This window comes from Dunckerocampus dactyliophorus, chromosome 3 (assembly GCF_027744805.1).
Source record: "Dunckerocampus dactyliophorus isolate RoL2022-P2 chromosome 3, RoL_Ddac_1.1, whole genome shotgun sequence".
NCBI classification, from domain to species: domain Eukaryota; kingdom Metazoa; phylum Chordata; class Actinopteri; order Syngnathiformes; family Syngnathidae; genus Dunckerocampus; species Dunckerocampus dactyliophorus.
Genome location: NC_072821.1, coordinates 31,560,260 through 31,583,097, shown reverse-complemented (window position 1 = coordinate 31,583,097; position 22,838 = coordinate 31,560,260). Strand labels below are relative to the sequence as shown.

The 22,838-nt window shown below is 40.8% G+C and overlaps 1 protein-coding gene across 5 annotated transcripts in view; it reads right to left on the bottom strand.

Annotated features, from left to right (window-relative positions):
• Window positions 1-7,293: 7,293 nt before the first annotated feature.
• Window positions 7,294-22,838, bottom strand: part of crtc3 (CREB regulated transcription coactivator 3) — a 46,709-nt gene continuing 31,164 nt past the window's right edge. The window contains exons 7-15 of one of the 5 annotated variants that reach the window (XM_054771814.1): window positions 22,665-22,703; window positions 22,491-22,576; window positions 21,949-21,998; window positions 20,949-21,169; window positions 15,659-15,894; window positions 15,252-15,425; window positions 14,405-14,488; window positions 12,731-12,938; window positions 7,296-11,039 (exon numbers count right to left, since the gene is read on the bottom strand). In XM_054771814.1, the coding sequence (XP_054627789.1) occupies window positions 10,834-11,039; window positions 12,731-12,938; window positions 14,405-14,488; window positions 15,252-15,425; window positions 15,659-15,894; window positions 20,949-21,169; window positions 21,949-21,998; window positions 22,491-22,576; window positions 22,665-22,703 (1,304 nt within the window). In that variant the 3' untranslated portion in view covers window positions 7,296-10,833. Of the gene's footprint in view, window positions 11,040-12,730; window positions 12,939-14,404; window positions 14,489-15,251; window positions 15,426-15,658; window positions 15,895-20,948; window positions 21,170-21,948; window positions 21,999-22,490; window positions 22,577-22,664; window positions 22,716-22,838 lie in introns of all 5 variants that reach the window. The other 4 variants (XM_054771813.1, XM_054771816.1, XM_054771815.1 and 1 more) reach the window with 4 other exon arrangements.

Sequence of the window (22,838 nt, the reverse complement as noted above, 5' to 3'; positions counted from 1 at the left end):
TGTCAGAAACACATCGTGTTCAAGAACTCACACCGCATTGCAGGCGCACAAACACATTCGAAACTCGACTAGCAATGAATGGCATGAAAATGGGACGGAGTGCAAAAAATCTTATTTCCGCTGTCGGTTGAAAGGTAATCAAAAAAAGTAGTTGAAGTGTTTCTCTTTGTGGTTCATTCAGAAGTCCAAACGAGTCCAACGTCCTCCACGAAAGCTCCACACACTCCGACTACAACAAAGTGTCCTGAAGGAGACACAATGTCTGTCCCTCTCTCTCCACCTGAGCTGCATTCCTGCTCCCTCCGCCAATCAACGCTTAGCTCGTCCTCTCCAGTCCAATCACAGCTCGGCTTGTCCTTTCCAGTCAGAGGCGGCACACTCACGCTTCAAATCGATCATTGTAAACACCAAGGCATAGTATGCCAATATACTGTATATATTTATCAAGGAGTGGATGATACTGCAAATGTTGGTGCAGATCCGATACCAACTTCATACATGCCCGGTGTGGCCGATGCCGATATCAATAGCATTCACTTATTAAATGAATGCTTTTGTGATTTTCAATGAGTTTGAACATGATTATAACTACAATAAAAACACAGAGCAAATGTTTTAAGCAAACTAAAAAATAGTTTATCAAACTTGATGGTTGACTACAGCCTATTGGTCAAAAATGTAGTCAAAAATATTTTAGCAAATTGTGCATATTTTTTTGCTCAAATTAAGCATTTTCAAGCATAAAAATAACAATGATAATAATAATAATAATAATACATGTTATTTAGAAGCTAATTTCTAAAAACTATAAAGCAAAAGAATACAGGACATGTAATGTTAAAATGAGAATAACTAATCATTGTGTGCTTGATGAAGACTTCCACTGACTCACGGGTACTCAACAAAGACTCGGGTTTCAATGACGCACAACTTCTCGACAAAGCCTTGAGCTTCACGGACACTTGGGTACTTGACGAAGACCCAGGTTTCACTGACACATGGGTACTCGATGATGACTCGATTTCACTGGTCCACGGGTACTCAACAAAGACTCGAGTTTCACTGACTCGACACACAAGCACTCGACAAAGCCTTGAGTTTCACGGACACTTGGGTACTCGCTGAAGACCCGAGTTTCATTGACACACGGGTACGCGATGATGACTCGATTTCACTGATTCATGGGTACTAAACAAAGACTCTAGCTTCATTGAGTCGTGGGTACTTGACACACAAGCACTCGACAAAGCCTTGAGTTTCACGGACACTTGGTTACTCGACCCAAGTTTCACTGACACACAGGTGCTCGATGATGACTCGATTTCACTGATTCACGGGTACCCAACAAAGACTTGAGTTTCACTGAGTCGTGGGTACTCGACACACAAACACTCGACAAAGACTGGAGTTTCACTGACTCACAGGCACTTGGCGATGACTTGAGTTTCACAGACTCGAGGGTACTCGACAAAGACTCGAGTTACACTGACTCAGGTTAAAATGAGAATAACTAAGCACTGATAAAATGGGAGCATAAACATTATAAGCAAGTTTGAAGAGATAGCATGAGTCTTTAGCAAGGTGGGCAGGTCAGTGCAGTTACCGCCAACAGAAACAACAGAAGAAGAAGAAGCAGCTAAACGGCTAAATGAATCTTCGGTTCAAGGAGTAGGGCGAGGACGACAGCAGAAGCAATGTTTTAACCACAAAAACTACAAAAACTGTACAGCCGAACAGCATCAGGACGAAGCACCGTCAGAGTGAATTTGCTTGAGTCAATTAATTGTGTCCAATACAGTAGATGGATCATTAAAATTTAAACAAAATTTGAACTTGTGTGTTAAAATGTGGGAAAATGTTAATGCCCGTCTGAGAAAAGTGTCTAAAGTTTATGGTGAGGGGTTTTCCAGCCTTAAAACATATCTAATCATTGTAAACAAATAAAGTTGGCTACTTCATGGATTTCACTTATTGCGGGCTATTTTGGGAACCTATCCCCCGCAATAAACGAGGGAACACTGTATTGGGAACAAGGTCTTGGGCACAGCAGGGCTTTGAGAGGCAAAAAAACCCCCAAAACATTTGAATGAGAGCCAACTTGCTCCAAAGAAATATTTACAATAAAAGGGAATCATTGTATTATTTTGGTGATTTTTATTATTTTGGGTCCATGAATTTCAAGTAAAAAGTATCAGTATCAGTTTCGGAATCACCGATACTCGTGCTGTATACACTTGGTATAAGATCGATATCGTCCACCTGTGATTCAAACACGGGTGTGGCTGACACATGCAGGTGTTATGATCGGCGTATGGGGCAGTTATTATTGTGCCCTATAAACTCTACCAACAAGCCAATGTGTTGCCTGGACCACATAAACTGAGCTTTACATGGTATTTTTTTGTCCATTCACATATTATAATGAATCATACAAACAGAAAAGAGAAGCGTCTGATTGGATCACTTGGTGATGGTGAGGCAAGCTCATGACCCCCGAATGACCTCAGGGAACTGTCTCCACCTTGGTATGTCACCAGCCCTTTAACTCAGCCAAGGCGGGGACATCTTATCAGCCCCGTGCAGCAATTTCAACCCCCGACCTTGAACTATCATCTAAAGCCTTGCAGACATAACAGGACAGCATTGGAAGTCCTGCACTTAAAGCCACAGGAATGTTCAAACAAGCTCCTTGTCCCATAACATGCAGCATAAACCCGACAGTCGACTACATGAAATCATGTGCATATTTTGCACTCCATGCACTTTAGTTTCAGGGTGTTGGCAATCTTCTTATAGCCTAAACGAGAGCAACAAGGTGTTTTTTCCACATCCTTAGACAGTTCTTTGCCACCAAGTGCCATGTTAAACTTCCAGTATGAGAGAGGGTGACTGTGGTAACACCGAATTTAACACACCTGCTCCTCATTCACACCTAAGTCCTCGTAACACGAACAAGTCACATGACCCCGGGAGAACAAAAAATGGGGAGGACAGCAAATTGACACCTTTATCCAAGCTGTGCACTGACTTATTTACATTGTATCAAAGTGTCATTACGTCTTTACCGATGAACATCCCTCAGGTCTGGCGGCCTATAGAAACGAAAACTTTTTTTAAAATTTTTTTTTTACCAAAAAATTTTTTTTACCAATAGAGCAGATGAGACTCTCAAGCAGGGGTGTCCAAAGTGGGGCCATTTGCGGCCCGTGGCTGTTTTTTAGGCCTCAAGTACATTTGAAAAACATTATTTAACAAGAAAACTTCAAAAAAAAAAAAAAACAACTGCAAAAATGGAAAAATATGCAGTAGTTTTACAAAATTGAAGTCAAAATATTAAAAGAAAAAACTTGTAAATTCATGATAATAACGTTGTAATATTATAAGGAAAAATAATGTCATTTTAGTCGTATAAATTTAAAATATTAAAGAAAAAATATGAAGAAAGAAGAAGTCATAATATTATGACAAATACAACAATAAATAAAGTTTTGGGAAAATTTGGCTGCGGAAAAAGTGACATAATGTTACAAGAATAAAGGCAAAATATTGTGGCCATAAAGTCCCAATCATGAGAAGACAATTTACAAGAAGGAAATTGAAGCAGCTGGAAAATTTAAAAAACAACAACAGCACAGATGGAAAAAAACAGCTAAAATTTTACAAGAATAACATCAAAATATTAACAGAAGCAAGCCGTATTCAAACGAGAAAAAAGTTTCACTTTTAACGAGGATAAAAGTCTAATAATAATGTAATAATGATGTAATAATGAAAGAAAAAATACATTATTTTTTAAAAGTTGTATGGTTGGTTGGTGAAAAAGATTGTAATATTGTAATATTGTAATATTACGGCAATAAAGCAAAAATATAATAGCAATAAAGTCATAATATAACAAGAAAAAAATGTATGAAGATTGTTTAAGAAGAAAGTTGAAATATTTGGAAAATGAAGAAAAAAACCCTGCAAAAATGGGTTAAAAAAGAGCAAAGAGTGACGTGTTAATAACAGGCTTTTTCACCTACAGTATATCAGTTGCAGTCCTATCTTGAAATATATATAATATAATGTCTTAGCATATCGTAAAAAAGATCAAAGTGACCCTTGCATCATTTCATTTTTCAGTATGTGGTCCCGTCCTCGGTGGAAAAATTTGGACACCCCTGCTCTAAAGTGTCTTTTGAGGCTGCACATCTATTTTTGTATGTGCTTAAGGTCAGAAAGCACAGCAAGCAGTGTGCATGAATAAGAATATCTTAAGTTTCTTCCATGCTCTCAGAAATTCCCTCTAATGAATAAATTAGTAAGTCTTTTATCCGAGAAGAGGTTTCCCTCCCACCAGCCATCCAAACAAGCACGAGTGCCATCGTCACCCTTCCATCGCTATAAAAACGTCAGTTCCAGGGTGCTGCGCTCCACTTGTTCTTGTCCCTGCTTGCAGAAAGATTTCCCTCATAGTTCCTTGCTCGTAATTGCTTCACATTTCAAGTGCGGCGTGTTTACAGTAATCACGGCATTCATTCACACGTGTGTGTTCCCCCTTTTTCATTGTGCGTTTGGCAGCAGTGTTCCGCTCTGTAATAAGAGGCCCACCGAGCCCGAGAGGCACTTCTCAGCTCCAACAAGACATTAAAGGGGCGTCCTCACCCCCCCTTTCAGATTTTTACCGAGTCTGGCAACCCTCCAGGATGAGAGTCTTGACGGGTGGACCAGGTTTCACACGCTGATAAAACATTGCCGCTGTGAAGAGTCGTACTCAGCTGTGCCGCAGTTTACAACTTGGAAGTCGTCTTGTGTTCACTGACATTTGGAAAACGAGCCATCTACTTGTTTTCACCGTCTGAGAATAAAGGCTTCAAGTTGTTTTGCTTTCTAGCTTTTTTACTGAATCAGGACTCTTGTCTCGTTCACTTACTCACCCCTGCTACCACGAGCTAAATTGAAAAAGGAAAGCAGGTACAGTAGCTAGGCCATTTGTAATGCTACAGTGTTACTGTTACTCTAACTGCATTTGTACAAATGTACACCACGGGTACTCACGAAGACTCGAGTTCAACGTCTCACGAGCGCGCAACGAAAACTCAAGTTTCACTGACGTGCGGATAATTGACTAAGACTTGAGTTTCACTGACTCATTGTGGACAAAGACTGGAGTTCACTGACTGACGGATACTTGACGAAGACTTAAGTTTCACTGACACACGGGTACTCGATGATGACTCGATTTCACTGACTCACAGATAGTCGCCGAAGACACAAGTTTCACTGACACATGGGTACTCGATGATGACTCGATTTCACAAAATCACAGGTACTCAACATAGACTCGAGTTTCACTGACTCATGGGTAATCGACTAAAACTCATACTTCACTGAAGACTCAAGTTTCACTGACTCATGGGTACTTGATGAAGGCTCAAGTTCTCTGACTCTGAGATATTTCACCAAGACTCGAGTTTCACTAAGTCACAGGCACTTGGCGATGACTTGAGTTTCACAGAATTCACTGACTCACGGGTGCTTGATGAAGACTTCAGTTTCAATGACTCATGGGTACTTTGCGAGGACTCAGTGTCACTCACTCCCGGGTAATCTATTAAGACTCGAGTCCACTGACTCACGGTTTCTTGGTGAGGACTCAAGTATCACTGACTCACAGGTACTCAACAAAGACTCGGGTTTCAATGACTCACAACTTCTCGACAAAGTCTTGAGTTTCACAGACACATGGGTACCCAACAAAGACTCAAGTTTCACTGACACATGGCTACTCGATGATGACTGGATTTTACTGATTCATTGGTATTCAACAAAGACTTGAGTTTCACTGACTTGTGGGTACTCAACAAAAATTCTAATTTCACTGACGACTCGAGTTTCATGGACACACAAGTATTCGACAAAGCCTCGAGTTTCACTGACTCATGGGTCCTGGATGAAGACTCAAGTTCACTGACTCAGGGGTACTCGACAAAGACACGAGTACTCCTCAAGTTCACTGACTGGGGAATACTTCACCAAGACTCGAGTTTCACTCACTTACAGGAGCATGGCGATGACTTGAGTTTCACAGAATCACGGGTACTTGACAAAGTAAGTTGACAAAGAGTTTCATTGAGTCATGGGTGCTTGATGAAGACTTCAGTTTCAATGACTCATGGGTACTTTGTGGGGATTCAAGTGTCACTCACTCCTGGGTACTCGATTAAGATTCTGGTTCGCTGACTCACGGGTACTCAACAAACAATCGAGTTTCACTGACTCATGTGTGCTTGATGAAGACTTGAGTTTCACTGACTCACGAGTACTTGGCAGGATTCAAGTATCACCGACTCACAGGTACTCAACAAAGACTCGGGTTTCAATGACTCACAACTTCTCGACAAAGCCTTGAGTTTCACAGACACATGGGTACTCAATGATGACTCCATTTCACTGATTCATGATTCATTCACTGATTCATTTGAAGTTAATAATGCTATTGGCCCATCCACTGTGTATTCCTACAGTCGCCTCTTTTGGGAATAGAAGTTTTGCTAAACACCAAGCTCTCCGAGGTTCCCAGCAGCTGGACGCACACACACGCACGCACGCACGCACACACACACACACAGGTCCTCAGGAATTTCAAGTCAACATCATCATGACGCTGTGGAGTGACTCCAGGCCTCTGGCTGATGACTGTGATTATCTTTTCGAGTCTGACTCCCTATGTATACAGTATGTACTAGGGTGCCCAAACGTCCTATTCTCCCAGGACATGTTCTGCTCACATCCTGTCCTGATTTTTTTTGTTACTTTGTGGCTTTTAGAATTACTCTCAAAAAGCCAAATAACAAGCAAAACATATGGAGGGAGTTAATCCTCTCGACGCTTGGCGAGTTGAAGGTCAATGCACGATGGCGGTCCAAATTCCAAAGTTCCTTTTGGACATCGTGAATGGGCGGATCTGTCAAAAATATCGGAGTGATACTAGCGTGACGTGATCACTGTTTTTCCATTTTTGTTCTATACATTTCCATAAATATCGTCTGTTTACAGTTGTGTTGTTGATATTGTTATATTTATATACTGTGCAAAAATTCAGGGCCTATACTTCTTGGACACAGTAGGGGGCAAAAAGCCAAAGGATTTGAATGAGCTACAATAGGAGTTTTTTGCTTTTACTAACTTATTTTGCTGAAATACTTTGATGTAATAAAGGGGAATACTTTTATTATTTAGTTGATATAGTTACATTGTTCTTTATTGTTGAATTTTGTCACGACCAACAACGATGTTATCTGTGTCGGCAGTACCGTTATGGTACTTGGTATCGCTGGATTTCGTGGTATCACATCGATACCAAAATGAGCAGAATCGCCCACACCTATGAATAGACAAAAAAAAAAACGCTCGTGTACCTTTGCTGCCATCTAACGGTAAAGAATGGAACAACACAACCCACATCTCGATAGCACAGTTATTTATGACTTTTATTGTTTGTATTAAAATCAAAAAGGGTAAGCGCTAAACACATTATAAACCCAAACAGTTTCATATCTTGTGAGGAAAAATAAAGACTCGGATCAATTACAAAATAAGTAGTAACACTAGTGGACATATCTTTAAATAACAGAACTGTACATTTTAATATGTGGCTAAAAAGTAGGACGCACACAACAAAAGTGATGGTACATGACAGACAACTAAGGCTAAAAAGGACGTGATGGCTAGCTGGAATATAAAAAGTTGTAATACACGCGTAAGGCAGCAAAAGGCAGGCAGGAAAGAAAAAGCATGTTAGATGCATTCAGACAAAGTCAAAGAATACATTGAAAAGTGGCTTCCGTCACTCACAGTGAGCCTGCTAGCTAGCGCTGTTTAGGACAAAGCAAGTACGAACAGGAAATAGCTCCAACTGAATAGAAACTACGATAAAAACAAACCCCGAACCCGCTTCATTTTATGGTTTTTGTACCCGTGTGTCACTGTTGACTCACAAGTCAAACACAAGCAGTGCCATTAAGATTAGAGCGCTTCTAAATGACAGTGCACGTCGACCAGTGGTGTCCAAATTTTGACCGCAGACGTCCGCATACTGAAAGAAACATTTTTCATTTTTAAAACAGGATGAACTTAAAATGCACTAGCATCTTTATAGGTGATCTTAATTTAACTTCCTCCAAATTTTTGAACGTCCAATTGTTCAATGTTCCACTTATTTTGTATATTTTTTTGGCACAACTTGCTGTTCTCTAACAAGGAGCTCAACGACAAAGTTGACAAAGGTTTGTGGGCTGTTATAACCCACAAGACATGCTAGGGCGCACACGTGCACACTTTGCCGGTGACTCAGCATGACCTGCGGGTTATAAATTAGTATAAAAGTATTTTTTTTTTGCATGTACTGTATATTAGTGTAGAAACGTTCGGTACCTGCATAGTCTGTGTGGTGCAGCTCCGTACGTTACTTATTTGTATATTTTTGGTCGCACCGTGAGTGAGAGAAGCGTTTAGTTTGATGACCCCCTTTTGGTTTGTGTTAGAGTGTCACAAGTGCCATTTTTATGGGCCTCTCAATGATTGAAGCATCCCCTCCGCCCATGACAACATTTGTGTGAGCCATGAATATAACCTGCAAGACATGCTGGGGAGCCCACGTGCACACATGGGAACATACCCAGCTTGACTTGCAGCTTATAAATATGCATGTATACTGTGTAAGCGTTCAATACCCACATACTCGTCCGTGTGGTGCAGTTCCACCTGTAGGATTATTTTTGGTTGTGCCGTAAGTAAGTGAGGGAGGTTTGATGACCTCCTGTTGGTTTGTGTTTGTGTTAAGAATCTCTATTTCACCATTCACCGGTGGGCCTTAAGCATACCCGCCTCCCCCAAATGACAAAATGTGTGTGATATTTGCAATATAACTCGCAAGGGATGCTGGGGAAGCCACCTGCACACACAGAAAGTTACCCAGCATGTCTTGTGGGTTACAGCAAAGAAGTATAAAATTGTCTTTGCATGTACAGGTATATTAGTGCAAGCTTGCGATACCCGCATAGTCTGTGTGGTGCAGTTCCACATTTCTGAGAGGATTATTTTTCGTCGCACTGTGAATGACGGCGGCTTGATGACCTTCTGTACGTTTGTGTTAAGAATGAACATTTTTGCGTGGGTTTTCTCCGGGTACTCCCGTTTCCTCCAACATTCCAAAAACATGCATGTTAGGGTAATTAGCGAGTCGAAATTGTCCATAGGTATGAATGTGAGCGTGAATGATTGTCTATATGTGCTCTGCGATTGGCTGGCAACCAGTGCTGGGTGTACCCCGCCTCTCGCCCGAAGTCAGCTGGGATAGGCTCCAGCATACCCCCGCAAACCTAATTAAGATACAAGGCATAGAAAATGGATGGATGTTTACTTGCATCATTAGAATGATCTGCGGGCCGCACTCTGGACACTCCTGATATCGATGATGTAGTTCTCCCATTGACAGACTGAAGTATAACAAGCACTGTGGACACCGGACACATGTAATATTGTTGGATCCTTCCATATGAGGAACCTGCATGGTTTTGCTACACTGCATAGTGTATATGGCACACCTGTTCAACAGGTGGGGGGGAAGCTGCATAGCTGAACGAGCCAAGCGGAGCAATGCTCTATCATCCTTGAATTAACCACATAAAAAAAATCAATCATCATTCCCAGACAACAGGGGGCACTCAATGCCCAGAATGGCATATTTCCCAATATCGGTTCAAAAAACATATGGCCAAGGTACTAAATATCTATCCTCTTCACTTTGAATAAAGTCTTCATTCTTTGGGTTGTCATGTAAAAAAAAAATATTCTGGTAGAACCAAATAGTGCAAAAGGTATTAAGTGCAATGTTACATGGTGTCCCATGTCCACGGGAGGCATCTGCACTTTTCAGCCACCGTACTGCAAACACGGCTGATCCACAGTGGTATACAGCCCCATGCCCTTTTAGCACACACATGAAGGTACAGTGCAAGCGCCATACAAAACTTCAAATACAACATACACTAATGTAAAAAAAAAAAAAAAAAAATCATATTCTAAAATGGATGCATACACCGCCCCTGCTGAGGGAATATCTCTAGTCTTTATGCAGCACGCCTTACAATTTTAGTCTTTCAGTAACACACGCTTCATTTCTTTTGAAACAGTTTGCCCTTTTTGTTGTCTAGTATGTTCTCATCATACTAAAAATGACTTATATTAATATATATATTTATAAATATCTGTGGCCTCAAAAATAAATTTGATAAGACTTTTCTTGTACATGATTGTTTCCACCCGTGTCACATGACCCGGCTCCAGCAGAGCGCCTCACTCGTTTACGGGAGCTGTGAGAAAAGTCAACTGTGCGTTGGCATCTCTGCTACTCTTCAGCACAGCAATGGGGTTGCTATGGTATGTAACCATGGCGATAATGTTGCCATGGCTACGAAAGAAGGTGACTTTTTTTTTTTTTTTTAAAGGATGCCGGACAGCCTCGACTCCTCGATAGATTAACTCCCGATTCAAGCGGGAGAGGCAGCCTGAAGGACGACAGTTGGTTTTATACCACCACTAGTGCATGGCAAATGTGAGCCTAAGCAAGTGTTGGATGGGGCGGTTGTAAACTGTTTCTTTACCATCCAACTTCTTGGAAAGTGTAGATTTGTGTGCACGGCATCCAACTATTTCATGTTTTACGATGCTTAGTGGCAGTCAATGCATGCACAGCGGCCCCGCTCAATGCATGCATATTCACATTCATGCACTCTACGCTGCAAATGTGTGTTTGTGTAGGAAGGGAGGGGACGGGACACGTCGCACTCAGAGTCTGTCACTGCGGAAAGTATCCTCCACAGATGGGTCCGGCAGCACCATGTCGGGATCGCTGAGCATGCTCAGACCGTCCAGGCTGAGGGGCTCGATGTGCAGCTCGTCTTCCAGTGGGAAGCCTCCTTCTGAGTCGAAACACTCGGGCACCGTGGACAGCACACTGCTGATGTCTTTTGACAGACTGGGATGGGAGTCATCTGCAGGCAGAGTGGAAACAATCGCTTTATAATTCTTTTATTGTTGTTTTAGGGAGACAATTTTTAACATCTGTCCAGGGACAACAGATGGAAAATAGCCTTTTGGCTAATTGTGGTGCATTTGTAGCAATGCTAATTAATGTACACTGTCCCCGTCAAATAAACCACGAAAATTAAAATGAAAATATCACCTAATACACATCATTCCTTGATCATTAGAAGAAAATAGGACAAAATAGTCACGAGACATGGTGCGGTGATAAAAGAAAAGAAAAGACAAATTAAAGGTGTTAAAAAAATAAAGGATTAAGTAGATAACTGGAGTAAATAAAATAAGAAAAGTTTGAATTAATAATGAATAGACAATGAAACACACTACTCACAAAACATTGGCGATACAGTGCATCCTCACACATTCGTGATTCAGCAAATTTTGGTTACAAAAAATAAGTTTATATGTATTTTTTTTTCTCTATTGTTGATTTTGATACACTGTGATTGGCTGGCAACCAGTCTAGGGTCAACAAGCAGCACAGAAAATGGATGGAATGAAGTTAATACTACAACGCATGTCCAACTGTTCAATGCTCCACTACTGTTTGCACAACTTGCTGTTCTCCAACAAGGAGCTCAACGACAGAGGTTCACAAAGGTGTGTGATCCGTGTATATAACCCGCAAGGCATGCTGGGGAGCCCATGTACACGCTTCCCCAACAGGAAGTGACCCAGCATGACTTGCGGGTTATACATTTGCAGTCTGTGTAGTGCAGTTCCATGTGTGTTACTTATTGTCTTACTGTATTATTTTTGAGGCATGTGGTTTGATGATGTTGGATTGCATTATAGTGTCGCAATTGCCATTTTTATGGGCATTTCAATACCACTCACCATTTGGACCTGAAGCATACCCCACCCCAATGTGTATGAGCCATGAAGATAATCCGCAAGGCATGCTGGGGAGCCCACATGCACACACAGGAAGTTGCCAAGCATGTCTTGAGTTATGAAAGGGGTATAAAATGTTTTTTTTTGTGGTACATGTACTGTATATTAGTGTGTAAGCGTTTGATACCCGCATAGTTCGTGTGGTGCCGTTCCTCATGTTACTTATAGTATTATTTTTGGTCGCACCGTGAGTGAGGGAGGTTTGATGACCTCCTGTTGGTTTCTGTTAAGAATTAACATTTTAATGGGCACCACTATTTCACGCACCAATTTCCCCCAGTTGCGGGTGGCCCTTGAATGTAACAAGCTTCAGTCTATGCCCAATATGGCTAACGTTTTGTTATGCAAGTAGATGAGATGAGAGTACATGTTGACATTGACAGACTTAGTTGAAAAGAAATTACATACTTTATATCGATGTCGGCTTTAGCGGGCACTTTTTAGGAATAAGGAGGACACAGTAGACCAGTACTTGATTAGTTGGTCTATTTAGACACCTTGATGTAAACGAATTCCGCTCTACAGTATGACACGAAGCTGCTTTGTCAGCTATAATGCAAAGCTAAGATGTGGATGTTTTGTTCAGACAGTTTAGCATATACTGACCTACATTGGACTGGTCCAAATGTATTTTACTTTTTTCTGTAAGATTTGTATGTAAACACTACCTACACTTGAGTCCTCCCATTTTTTACTTCCATTCTGGTGTCTTCCACCCAAAAGGAAGGTGATGGTGGGCACTCACCAGTGAGTATGATGTTGGGCAGCCGTCCACTGCAGTTGGAGTACAACATGTTAGAGCTCATGTGCATGGGGTCATGCAGGTTACCATGGCTGCCCCCAAGCCCTGCAAGGCCTGCCTGGGAGGAGTACAGTGAGGGCGAGGAAGGGTCGAAGCAGGATGTACCTGCTGTGGAACTCATTGCGTTTTCCAACAGACTGAACTGGTCCATCTAGCCGGCAGATGGTTGGGAGGAGATGACAGAAAGCAGAAAACAGAAGACAGATGAAGTGTTGATGGTGAATAACATTAACTGAGAACACTGCATATTGATGCAATTCAATGAACAAATTTAACCCGACAAATGTAGCATTAGGGGTGTAATGGTACATGTATAATTTGTATTCAAATTTTTCGGTAAAGCAGTGTACCGATTTCCCACAAGGTACACATTAAAAGTGAGAGACATGAAGTGTGCATTTGGCGCTGCGAGCATAGCACAGATGTCAGACGTTTCTTATAGTTGCTCATCAGGTTTGCACACATTTCAGGAGGGATTTTGGTCCGCTCCTCTTTACAGATACTCTCCAAATCCAGCAGGATACTCTCCAAATCCCGCAGGTTTTGAGGCTGTCGCTTTGCAACTCATGGTTTCAGCTCCCTCCATAGCTTGTCAATGGGATTACCTTCCTGAAACTGGTCGGGCCACTGCAGAATATTAATGTGCTGCTTTTTTAGCCACTACTTTGTTGCCCTGGCAGTATGTTTTGGGTCATTGTCATGCTGGAAGCACAATCCATATGACTGAAGCCAGGAAGTTCTCATCCAAGATTCTATGGTACCCACAGTCCCATTCATCTTCCTGTACCCTTAGCCGAGAAGCATCCCCAACGCAGAATGTTTCCACCTCCATGTTTGACAGTAGGGATGGTGTTGTTGGGTTTATATTCCGCACTTCTCTGCCTCCAAACATGTCGAGTCGGGTTAAAGAACTTAATTTTGCATCATCACGTTCTCCCAAGCCTTATCTGAATCATTCAGCTGTTCATTGGCAAACTTCAGACAGGCCTGCTCCCAGCTCCCTTGAGATCATTAACCAGCTCTTTAATTGTAATTCTGGACCCCACTAGATGAAATCTTGCATGGGCCCATTTCTGAATTATAATAATAAAATATAATTATAGATGTGTTTTATATCCATAACAAATTGCGATTAGGAGTACTTTCCTAAAAAGACAGGACTAATTTGTGTGCTTCAGGGACACATAACCGGTCTGTGGGGGTCAGGATGCTTGCTGGTTGGTAGGGGATCGAATACTTATTTACCTCAACCAAGTACAAATTGATTTTCAATTTAATGCTTCTTTTTTAACATTCCACCGCTCTCAGTTACAATAAACCTACCAAACAAATAGACTACCCATATCTTTGCAAGGGAGAAAACTTACAAAATCAGCAGGGGACATTATGATTGTTGCTTTTTTCACAGCCAAAAAATTATTAGACCACCATTGTTTCTTAAGTTTCTTGTTCATTTTAATGCCCGATACAACCTTTTGTTGTACCGGGCATTAAAATGGGGGTTTAATAATTGTTTCCATGACTTATGTTGTTTCCCCCCCCCCTTTTTTTCTGCATTTATGCCTTTGGGAATCTCAATGGTCATGTATGTTGTGGGTCCAAGTGTGAGTCAGAGACCTGGTATGGAAGAGTTTTGCTTGGGCGACTGGATAACTGTTGCTCCATGAAGGAGTCACCAAAGAGTGCTGCCATGTTGTTGTGCTGCAAAGAAATAACAAGCCAGACTGCTGTCAGAATTGCCAAGAAAAAGTGTTTTACTCTTTCATTTTACTACCAGAAATTGCATGTACAGAGGTACCTCGGTTTTCGTCAAAAATGATTGCCAAAATGTGTCTTGGTTATCGTACAGCCAAACAGTGCGCCAACCAAACTAGTCTGTTACGGCTGCGAGTGTGTGGTTGATTTATTCATAGAACGCATAAAGGATGACAGTATTCTACACTGGTCACTAGGTGTCAGTAATGTTACATTGATGGACAATAAGCCACCACAGGAAGTACGCTGTCACTGCCAACGTGAGAGTTACATCTTATTTATGTCTAAGACATCATATTTTCTGTAATTATGTCTGCTATATTGGGTAATACAATTGTAAAAGTGACTATGGGGTGTTATTTCATGTTTTGAGGGTTCTAATAATGCTAAAAAGCGTATTTAGAAAGTCGTCAAAATGTGTTTTGTGTTTATGTCTGGAACGGATTCATTGGATTTTCTTCTGGGAAAAACTGATTCGGTATTCGTCAGACCTTTTGGAACAGATTCATGACGAAAGCAGAGGTTCCACTATAATATGCATGTTATGTTCATATATTTATTAGTACTGTGCAGACAAGAAAATTACCTACAAGGCTACACATGCACAAAAACACTACCATTGCTGGTGAGCAATATAATAAATATAAAGCAGTGTGTCTACCTGTTTTTTGAAATACATGAGAATGAAGGAAGTATTCCTGGCACTTACTTGACTTGGATTAAAGTCCAGTGGGACGCTCTGCAGAGGGGAAACGGGTTGCTGTTGATGATGGTGTTGCTGCTGCAAGTGTCGGGTCTGGTCCACTGCATTTTGGGATTGCTGGTAGAGTGGGTAGGGAGGGGGTGGCTCCCTTGGCATGCTGCTGGTGTCTAAAGCAACTCCCTACATAGGGAAAAGAAAGCCAGCAGTGTCAGCATTACTGAGTGGATGCAAGTTAAGTAATCACCGCTTTTCACTAGCTCTCTTCAATAGCAAGTGTGTCCAAGTGTGTTTTGTCTTTGAGTCATTATGCTGACTTTTTTGTTATGGTATTTTAAAAGATAACTCTTTTGAAAACATTTTAAAATACATTATGTTTAAGTGTCAACAGTATTTTTTTATTAACACGATCTTACCTGTGTGATGGGGGACAGTGATGGGGACATAGTGGGAGACAACTGCTTTGGCAGACCCCTCCGTTGCTCGGCACCAGGAGACAGGGTGAGGGGGCTGATGGGGGCGGGCCTTCGTCGAGGGGAGTTACCAGAAAGTCGCAGAGAAGAGTTGATGGAGGGATTGCTGAGAGAAGCCTGAAGCTGGCAGTTGTTGAGGGACGCTTGAATTGCGGGATTACTCAGAGAAGAGGAGAGGCCTGTGTGGACAAACACATGAAAACCATGATTAGCCAGATTTAGAAGAATGAGACTGCTAAAGTGGGCCATGTCTAGGATGGATAGCCACAAAAAAAATCTAAACATTCACCAATTGTTCTTTTAAAAACGACAGTAGTCTGACGCCACTTCGCTATTCAAATTTTCACTCCATCACGGTTTTCAAAATAAATTAATGAATAAATTATCGTTGCTCCGTGGTTGACTACAGCGTATTATTAGTTTAAAAATATGCACATTTAATCACATTTTAAGTATTATTGGCCTAAATTATGCGTTTTCAAGCATAAAAATGGCTAAATGAATGAAAATACAAATATAAGGCATTCAGAAGACATTCAAAGATACGATATTTGGTAACCTACACTGGTCACTAGATGTCATAACGCAGGGTTCCTATGGATGTGACATTTCAAACTTCCATGCTTTTTCCAGACCCAGTAAATTGATAAAATAAATTATGGAATGAATCATTTGTTTTCATTATTCCAAATATGTATGCCATTATGTCACCATACCGTTACCAGGAGATAATAGCTAGGTAATGTAGCTCATACTAAGATGTCAAAAGATGTAACAACATCTGCATTTAACTTTTTGTGTCTATTTGGGATCTCCAGCCAACCAGTCTTTATATTTGGGCATTTTAAGCCAGTTGTCAGAAAATGCACATTTGCCAATTATGATTTTGTCCAAGATGGGGACAGAATGTGTGCGGACATCACCCATCTGTTAAAGCAGGAGTAAAAAACTTCATGGCATCTGGGAGAGCCTTAAAATGGGTTGGAGGAGGATAAGAGCAGAGGGCTAGCCATTAAGACTGGCTGTTCAACTTGTCAATCTTCTTAATGTTTTCTGGGTTGCATTGCCCGCCCACTGTGTGCTTTCACACAAACATCTTAGCTGCCCTAGCAAGCGCCTTAGAGAAACTGACTGATCATAATTTTATCTTTTAGAAAATAGTGGTACAGTGGTAACAGTCTTGGAAACAACATTTTTCCATTTTCCATACTTTTGCAGACCTGGAAATTTATAAAATCAAATTCCATACTTTTCCATACTTGCCTAGGGAACCTGGTAATGTTACATTGATGCAGTGGTTCTCAATTATTATTGTTAAAACATCCACTAACATGTGAGTATGTTATGTCTTATTTATGTCTGTCTTATTTTCTGTTATTATGTCCACTATATTGGGTAATAAGAGTGTAAAGGTGACTATAGGGGTGTTTTTTAATGTCTAATAATGTTAAAAAAAAAAACATATTTAGAAGGTTGTAAACAGGTTTTCTGTGCTCTAATTACGAAAATATTCAACTTCTAAACAAGGAATCCTCCTATGTGAAAATGAATTTATCATGGTTGGTTCTGGAACCAATTAATCGTGATAAACGAGGGATTACTGTAATTGAAGATGTACGTTGTTTAATCATTCCACCCTACAAAAGGAACCACTAGAATAAATCACTAAGGGCCCAAATTTGATGGCATTAGTTCCCATGATGAGTGTATGTAAACTTCTGACACAACCAGTTCTAAAAACCTCTCAATCATATTAAAACATTTTTTTTTATAAATGGGTGGTTTTGTGTTCTTATTTCCACAACTCAGGTTATTTCACAACTAGGTACCCCAGTGGAAGGGTGGCAATACAGTATGTATCATTTATTGTGGTACTGCCCACATTTTTCAACATAGCAACAAAAAACTGACTGTGCCAAACTCAGCTGAACTGTAGTGCCATTCAGTCAATCCGGGGCAACTAAAGCCCTTGTGAAGCCAAAATAAAATTAAGAAGTTATAGCTTAATGCATTATGTATTACATTTTGCAGCATGTTTTCCAACAGCATGTCCTAACAGTCATTAGGGACCTTTATTGTGTGAAATGGGGGGAAAATAAGAAAACAGTGGCAAGCCGAGAAAAGAAAAAAGAGATGATTGTAGGGAGTCAAAAAATGTGCTGCTCAGCCAAGCTGAATGCTGCTACACCACACAGTGACAAACTACAAGAGAGGACAGGCTGAGAGGATAGGTCATGGCAGGCCAAGTTCAAAGTGAGGATGTTTGAGACAGAGAGATCATTCAACCAGTGAGTGTTCTATCACACAGTTGGCTGCCAGAGATGAACATCTCAAGCTCAAAAAATGCGAGCACTGCTTTCCGCTTGAAGGCAGTAATGCCTTTCTTTGTTTCACAAACAACTGAGACGTTTTCAGCGTGTCCCAGTGTGTAAAATACAAATCAACTTTCTTCCAAAGCTACATGGTCTGTGTGAAAAAGTGATTGGCACCTAAACCTAATAACTGGTTGGGCTGCCCTTAGCAGTAATAACCGCAATCAAGCCTTTGCTATAACTTGCAATGAGTTTCTTACAGCGCTGTGGAGGAATTTTGGCCCACTCATCTTTGCAGAATTGTTATAATTTAGCCACACTGGGTTTTCCAGCATGAACCTCCTTATTAAAGTCATACCACAGCATCTCAACAGGATTTAGGTCAGGACTTGTTCATTTGGTTTTCTTCAGCCATTCAGAGGTGGACTTGCTGGTGTGTTTTTGGATCATTGTCCTACTGCAGAACCCAAGTTGGTTTCAGCTTGAGGCCACGGACAGATGGCCGGACATTCTCCTTCAGAATTTTTTGGTAGACAGCAGAATTCATGGTTCCATTTATCACAGCAACTCTTCCAGGTCCTGAAGGAGTAAAACAACCCCAGGCCATCACACTACCACCACCATATTTTACTGTTGGTATGTTGTTCTTTTTCTGAAATGCGGCGCTACTTTTATGCCAAATGGAATGGGACACACACCTCCCAAAATGTTCAACTTTTGTCTCGTCAGACCACAGAGTATTTTCCCAAAGGTCTTGGGGATTATCAAGATGTTTTCTGGCAAAATTGAGATGAGCATTAATGTTCTTTTTGTTCAGCAGTGGTTTTCGGCTTGGAACTCTGCCACGCAGTCCGTTTTTGCCCAGCGTCTTTCTCATGGTGAAGTAGGCCTGGGCGATAAACTGAAAATGTTCCGTGACCAAAATTACTACGATAACGTAATTTTGCTCATGTCGATAAATTCAGTGCTTTAATAAAAAAGAAGTATTTTTTGTCTGTTTTGACTGTGTGTGCTGGTATGCTAGGTTCATTCCCCTTTAAGACAAGATACAGCGTGTGTAGTCACGTGACTCCACCCATCCAACCTGAACAAGAAGGGAAACACGATGAAAGACCGGGTGATGGTTGAAATGAAGAAGTGGCTGTACAGTGTCAGCATTTGACTCGCATATGTGCCTAGAAATAGATTGTGCGAGTAGGAAAAATAAAAAGGGAGCACACGTACGACTACATTTTTCAACCCTTACATTCGCATTTTGCTCCTGAAATAAGTCCATACAAAGTAAATCAAAGTAGAGTAACATTTTGGCACATCTCTATATAAATCTACAAGTCTCCTACAACTTTTCCTGGTTCACATCAGCAACTAGCGTTGATGGGCGATGACATCTCAGCCGTACAAGCTGCACTTGCTGACGTAGCTAACTCAGTTGAATACTGTAAAGCTGCGGGAAAGATGACGTACTATAGTGCTTTCCCACTCATGTGCCAAAAATACTTTTTTTCCCCGTTTGTATGCAACGTAACGCTACTCTGAATGATACTAAAACCTAGTAACACAAATACTTGACTTTAAATATATGGATTTTTAAAGCCTTTAAAAAAACAAAAAACATGTACATCATTACGAATTACGCAAAACTGGCAATTCACAGATAATTCACAAAAAAAGAACATATTGATATTGATTTGAGGTCATATCGCCCAGCCCTATGGTGTAGTCATGAACACTGACCTTAACTGAGGCAAGTCAGGCCTGCAGTTCTTTGGCTGTTGTTGTGTTTGGATGAGTCGTCATTCTGCTCTTGGGATCATTTTGGTTGGTCGGCCACTCCTTGGACGGTTCACCAGTGTTCCATGTTTTCACCATTTGTGGATAATGGCTCTCACTGTGGTTCGCTGGAGTCCCAAAGCTTTAGAAATGGCTTTTTAACCTTTTTCAGACTGATAGATCTCAATCTCAGTTATGTTTTAACAGGGGTGTAATCACTTTTTCACACAGGGCCATGTAAGTTTTTTTCTCCCTTAATAATAAAACGTTTCATTTAAAAACTGCATTTTGTGTTCAGTTGTCATTGACTGATATTTAAATGTGTTTGATAATCTTAAACATTTTGTGACAAACGTGCAAAAAAAAAAAAAAAAAAAAAAAAGAAATCCTGACTGTATGTGCCGTATGTATGTAGGCATGTTTATATGCCATCTGTACTGAGCGGACTATTATGGACTGAAGAAAACCCATTCAAGTACATAAGGAACATGCAAGCAGCATAGAGAAAGGCCCGAAAAACCTCTCGCTGTGAGATGACAGTGCTAATCATTCATCTACTGTACTGTCCCACTCAGTAGGCGGTGATGGGAAAAAAAAAAACATACTTATTTTTACCTTATTTTACAAACATTACTTTGTTGAACCAAGATCCGACCAACTGAAGCTGGCCCAGATCATAAAACCCTGCAGTAGGCATTAGGCAAGATGGGCTGCATCACATATCTTCAATGGCCACGGGCTACAGTATATCTTTGAACATAGTTGTTTAAGTGGGTTGCATAACTTGTTGTTCATTGAAACATTTCAAATGAACAGTAGCTACACTGCATAACTATCAAGTGGCTAGGAGGTGACTGTTGCACTTTACCACGGTGACTTTTTTAGTAACTTAATACTTACCATAAAAAACACCCTTTAAAAACAATAAACAATAAAGTCCTTTCAAGCACACCACAATAAATTGGCTGGATTTTTTTTTAGCACACTCTGTGCAAGAATTTAGATCCTAAAAATAAGGCAGGACTTCTCCTCCAGGTGAGTGGATGGGCAGTCCACCACTTAGCCATTACCACTAGACTTGGACCAAAAATATTTTGTATACTGTAAACTTAACAGTGTAAAGGGCGCACAGACTCAGAGCTTTAACTAACCCTGTGAGTTGCTAATGCCAAGGTGCATCATGGCTGCCGGCAGATTCCCGGTGCTGCTACCTCCACTGAGATTAGGGTATCCTCCGCTGTCTTCAGGGTCCAGCGGAGTGGAGAGCGGGGAGGGAAAGTGCAGGTTGCTGAGATCGGGTAGGGAGCCGCCTGTATTTAATGAGCCTTGATAGTGGGAAAGACCAGGGTTTTGCTCTGGAGATGGAAAAATACTGGAAGAAAAAAACAAACAATCTGTTAATATTGTCTATAATTAAAAACCATTATGTCAAATGGAATTTACAATTACTGCTGGATTCCTCCTGGCTAAGAGAGTGAAAATTTGACACTCAGTTGTTATGTGTTGCCTATTCAAAATGAATAGGGATCTCCCTGATACAGAGGAGAAACATTTGCATGTAATGTCTTGTCATATTATTTAATCCCACAACAGTGAACAAAAAATGCAACTGCAGGTCAAATTATCTGTCACAATTAAAAGAACTAATGCATTTATAGCAAGAAAGATGAATAATGGCTGCAAGGAGCCTGATCTGGTCTGGGTGAAAGGTGAGCGTGTCTTAAATTACTGCGAGTACAACAAAAACAAAGCACAATAATAAATACCAACACATCTAGTGGAGAAATTAAAATGTAACCTCTCTAGTGGACATTCCTTTGCCGTTGTCTGATACACGTTGTGGAGTGGCCTTTTATTGTGGCCGGCCTATGGCACAAACGTGCAATAATCATGCTGTCTAATCACTAATCAACTGTGAGGTGGATGCATTATCTGGGTAAAGAAGTTCTGACTAACACATTTGGGCACATTTGTAAACAATATTTGAGAAATACTCTTGTCAAAGAGAAAATGCGTGACACAACAACCCAAAAATCTGCTTGGCATCTGGCACAAGTCTTTAATTTTCAAGAATCTCAGCTGTCTTTGGCTGACTACATGACCTTTTTTTCCTCACAAGAAAAATAAATGAATATAACACGTAACACTTACTTGATACCGGGCACTTCACATGATTTAGGCCTTGATACAAGAGACTGGGCCTGAAAAAGAAACGTGTATTAGAAGAATAGCATCCATATTTCATGGTTAATTTGTAAGGTATTGGGTTTAGCCTAGTTTACACTTGCGTGCATTTTGTCCCAGCAGTGGTTGGCAATTTTGCATGCCAATGAGTAAATTGGTTGTAAACTGGTGTGACATATGTGTAAAAGGTGTGGGGCTGTGTGCCAGCTCGCAAAGAACATTTTGAAATGTTCAAAATTTGTGACACGCATAATTTCCGTGAACTCGTCGGGAAATATTTGAATTTTTGTTGAGTGCACATTATGGCAGCTCTACACCACTGCTCCCGACAGTGTGAAAGAGTCAGTCACGCTCAGCCAATTCTTAATCAAAACTGACTTGTCTTGAAAATGATTGCTTCAGTAACCATAGATGACAACACTCAAAATAAATTTCATTTGATTTAATTTGATGTTTTCCAAGTCATCTTTCATACGGCGTAACCAGAGGTTAGAGAGCACCAATCTCACCTTCTTGGCTTCCCACAGTTGCTTGGGGAGTGGCTTACTGACACCAATGAGACTCTCCTCATTTGGTAGCGTGGGGAAAGAAAATACTGCAGAGAGGGTGTCATGCTTTAATTTATACTTTTTACAATTTTTTTTTGCAGACACACATACATACACCAGGAAAATATAACTCACCATCTGCAGACCCATCCACCTGTGCCTCATTTAAACTAGCTGCATGCCAGCCTCCACAAGAGAAAACCATGTAAAAAACAAACAAACAGAAAAACAATAAATGGTGAGTGACAATAACTAAGAAATAAAGAAAAGCAACAACAACAAAGCATAGGAGTGTATTAAGTCACATGT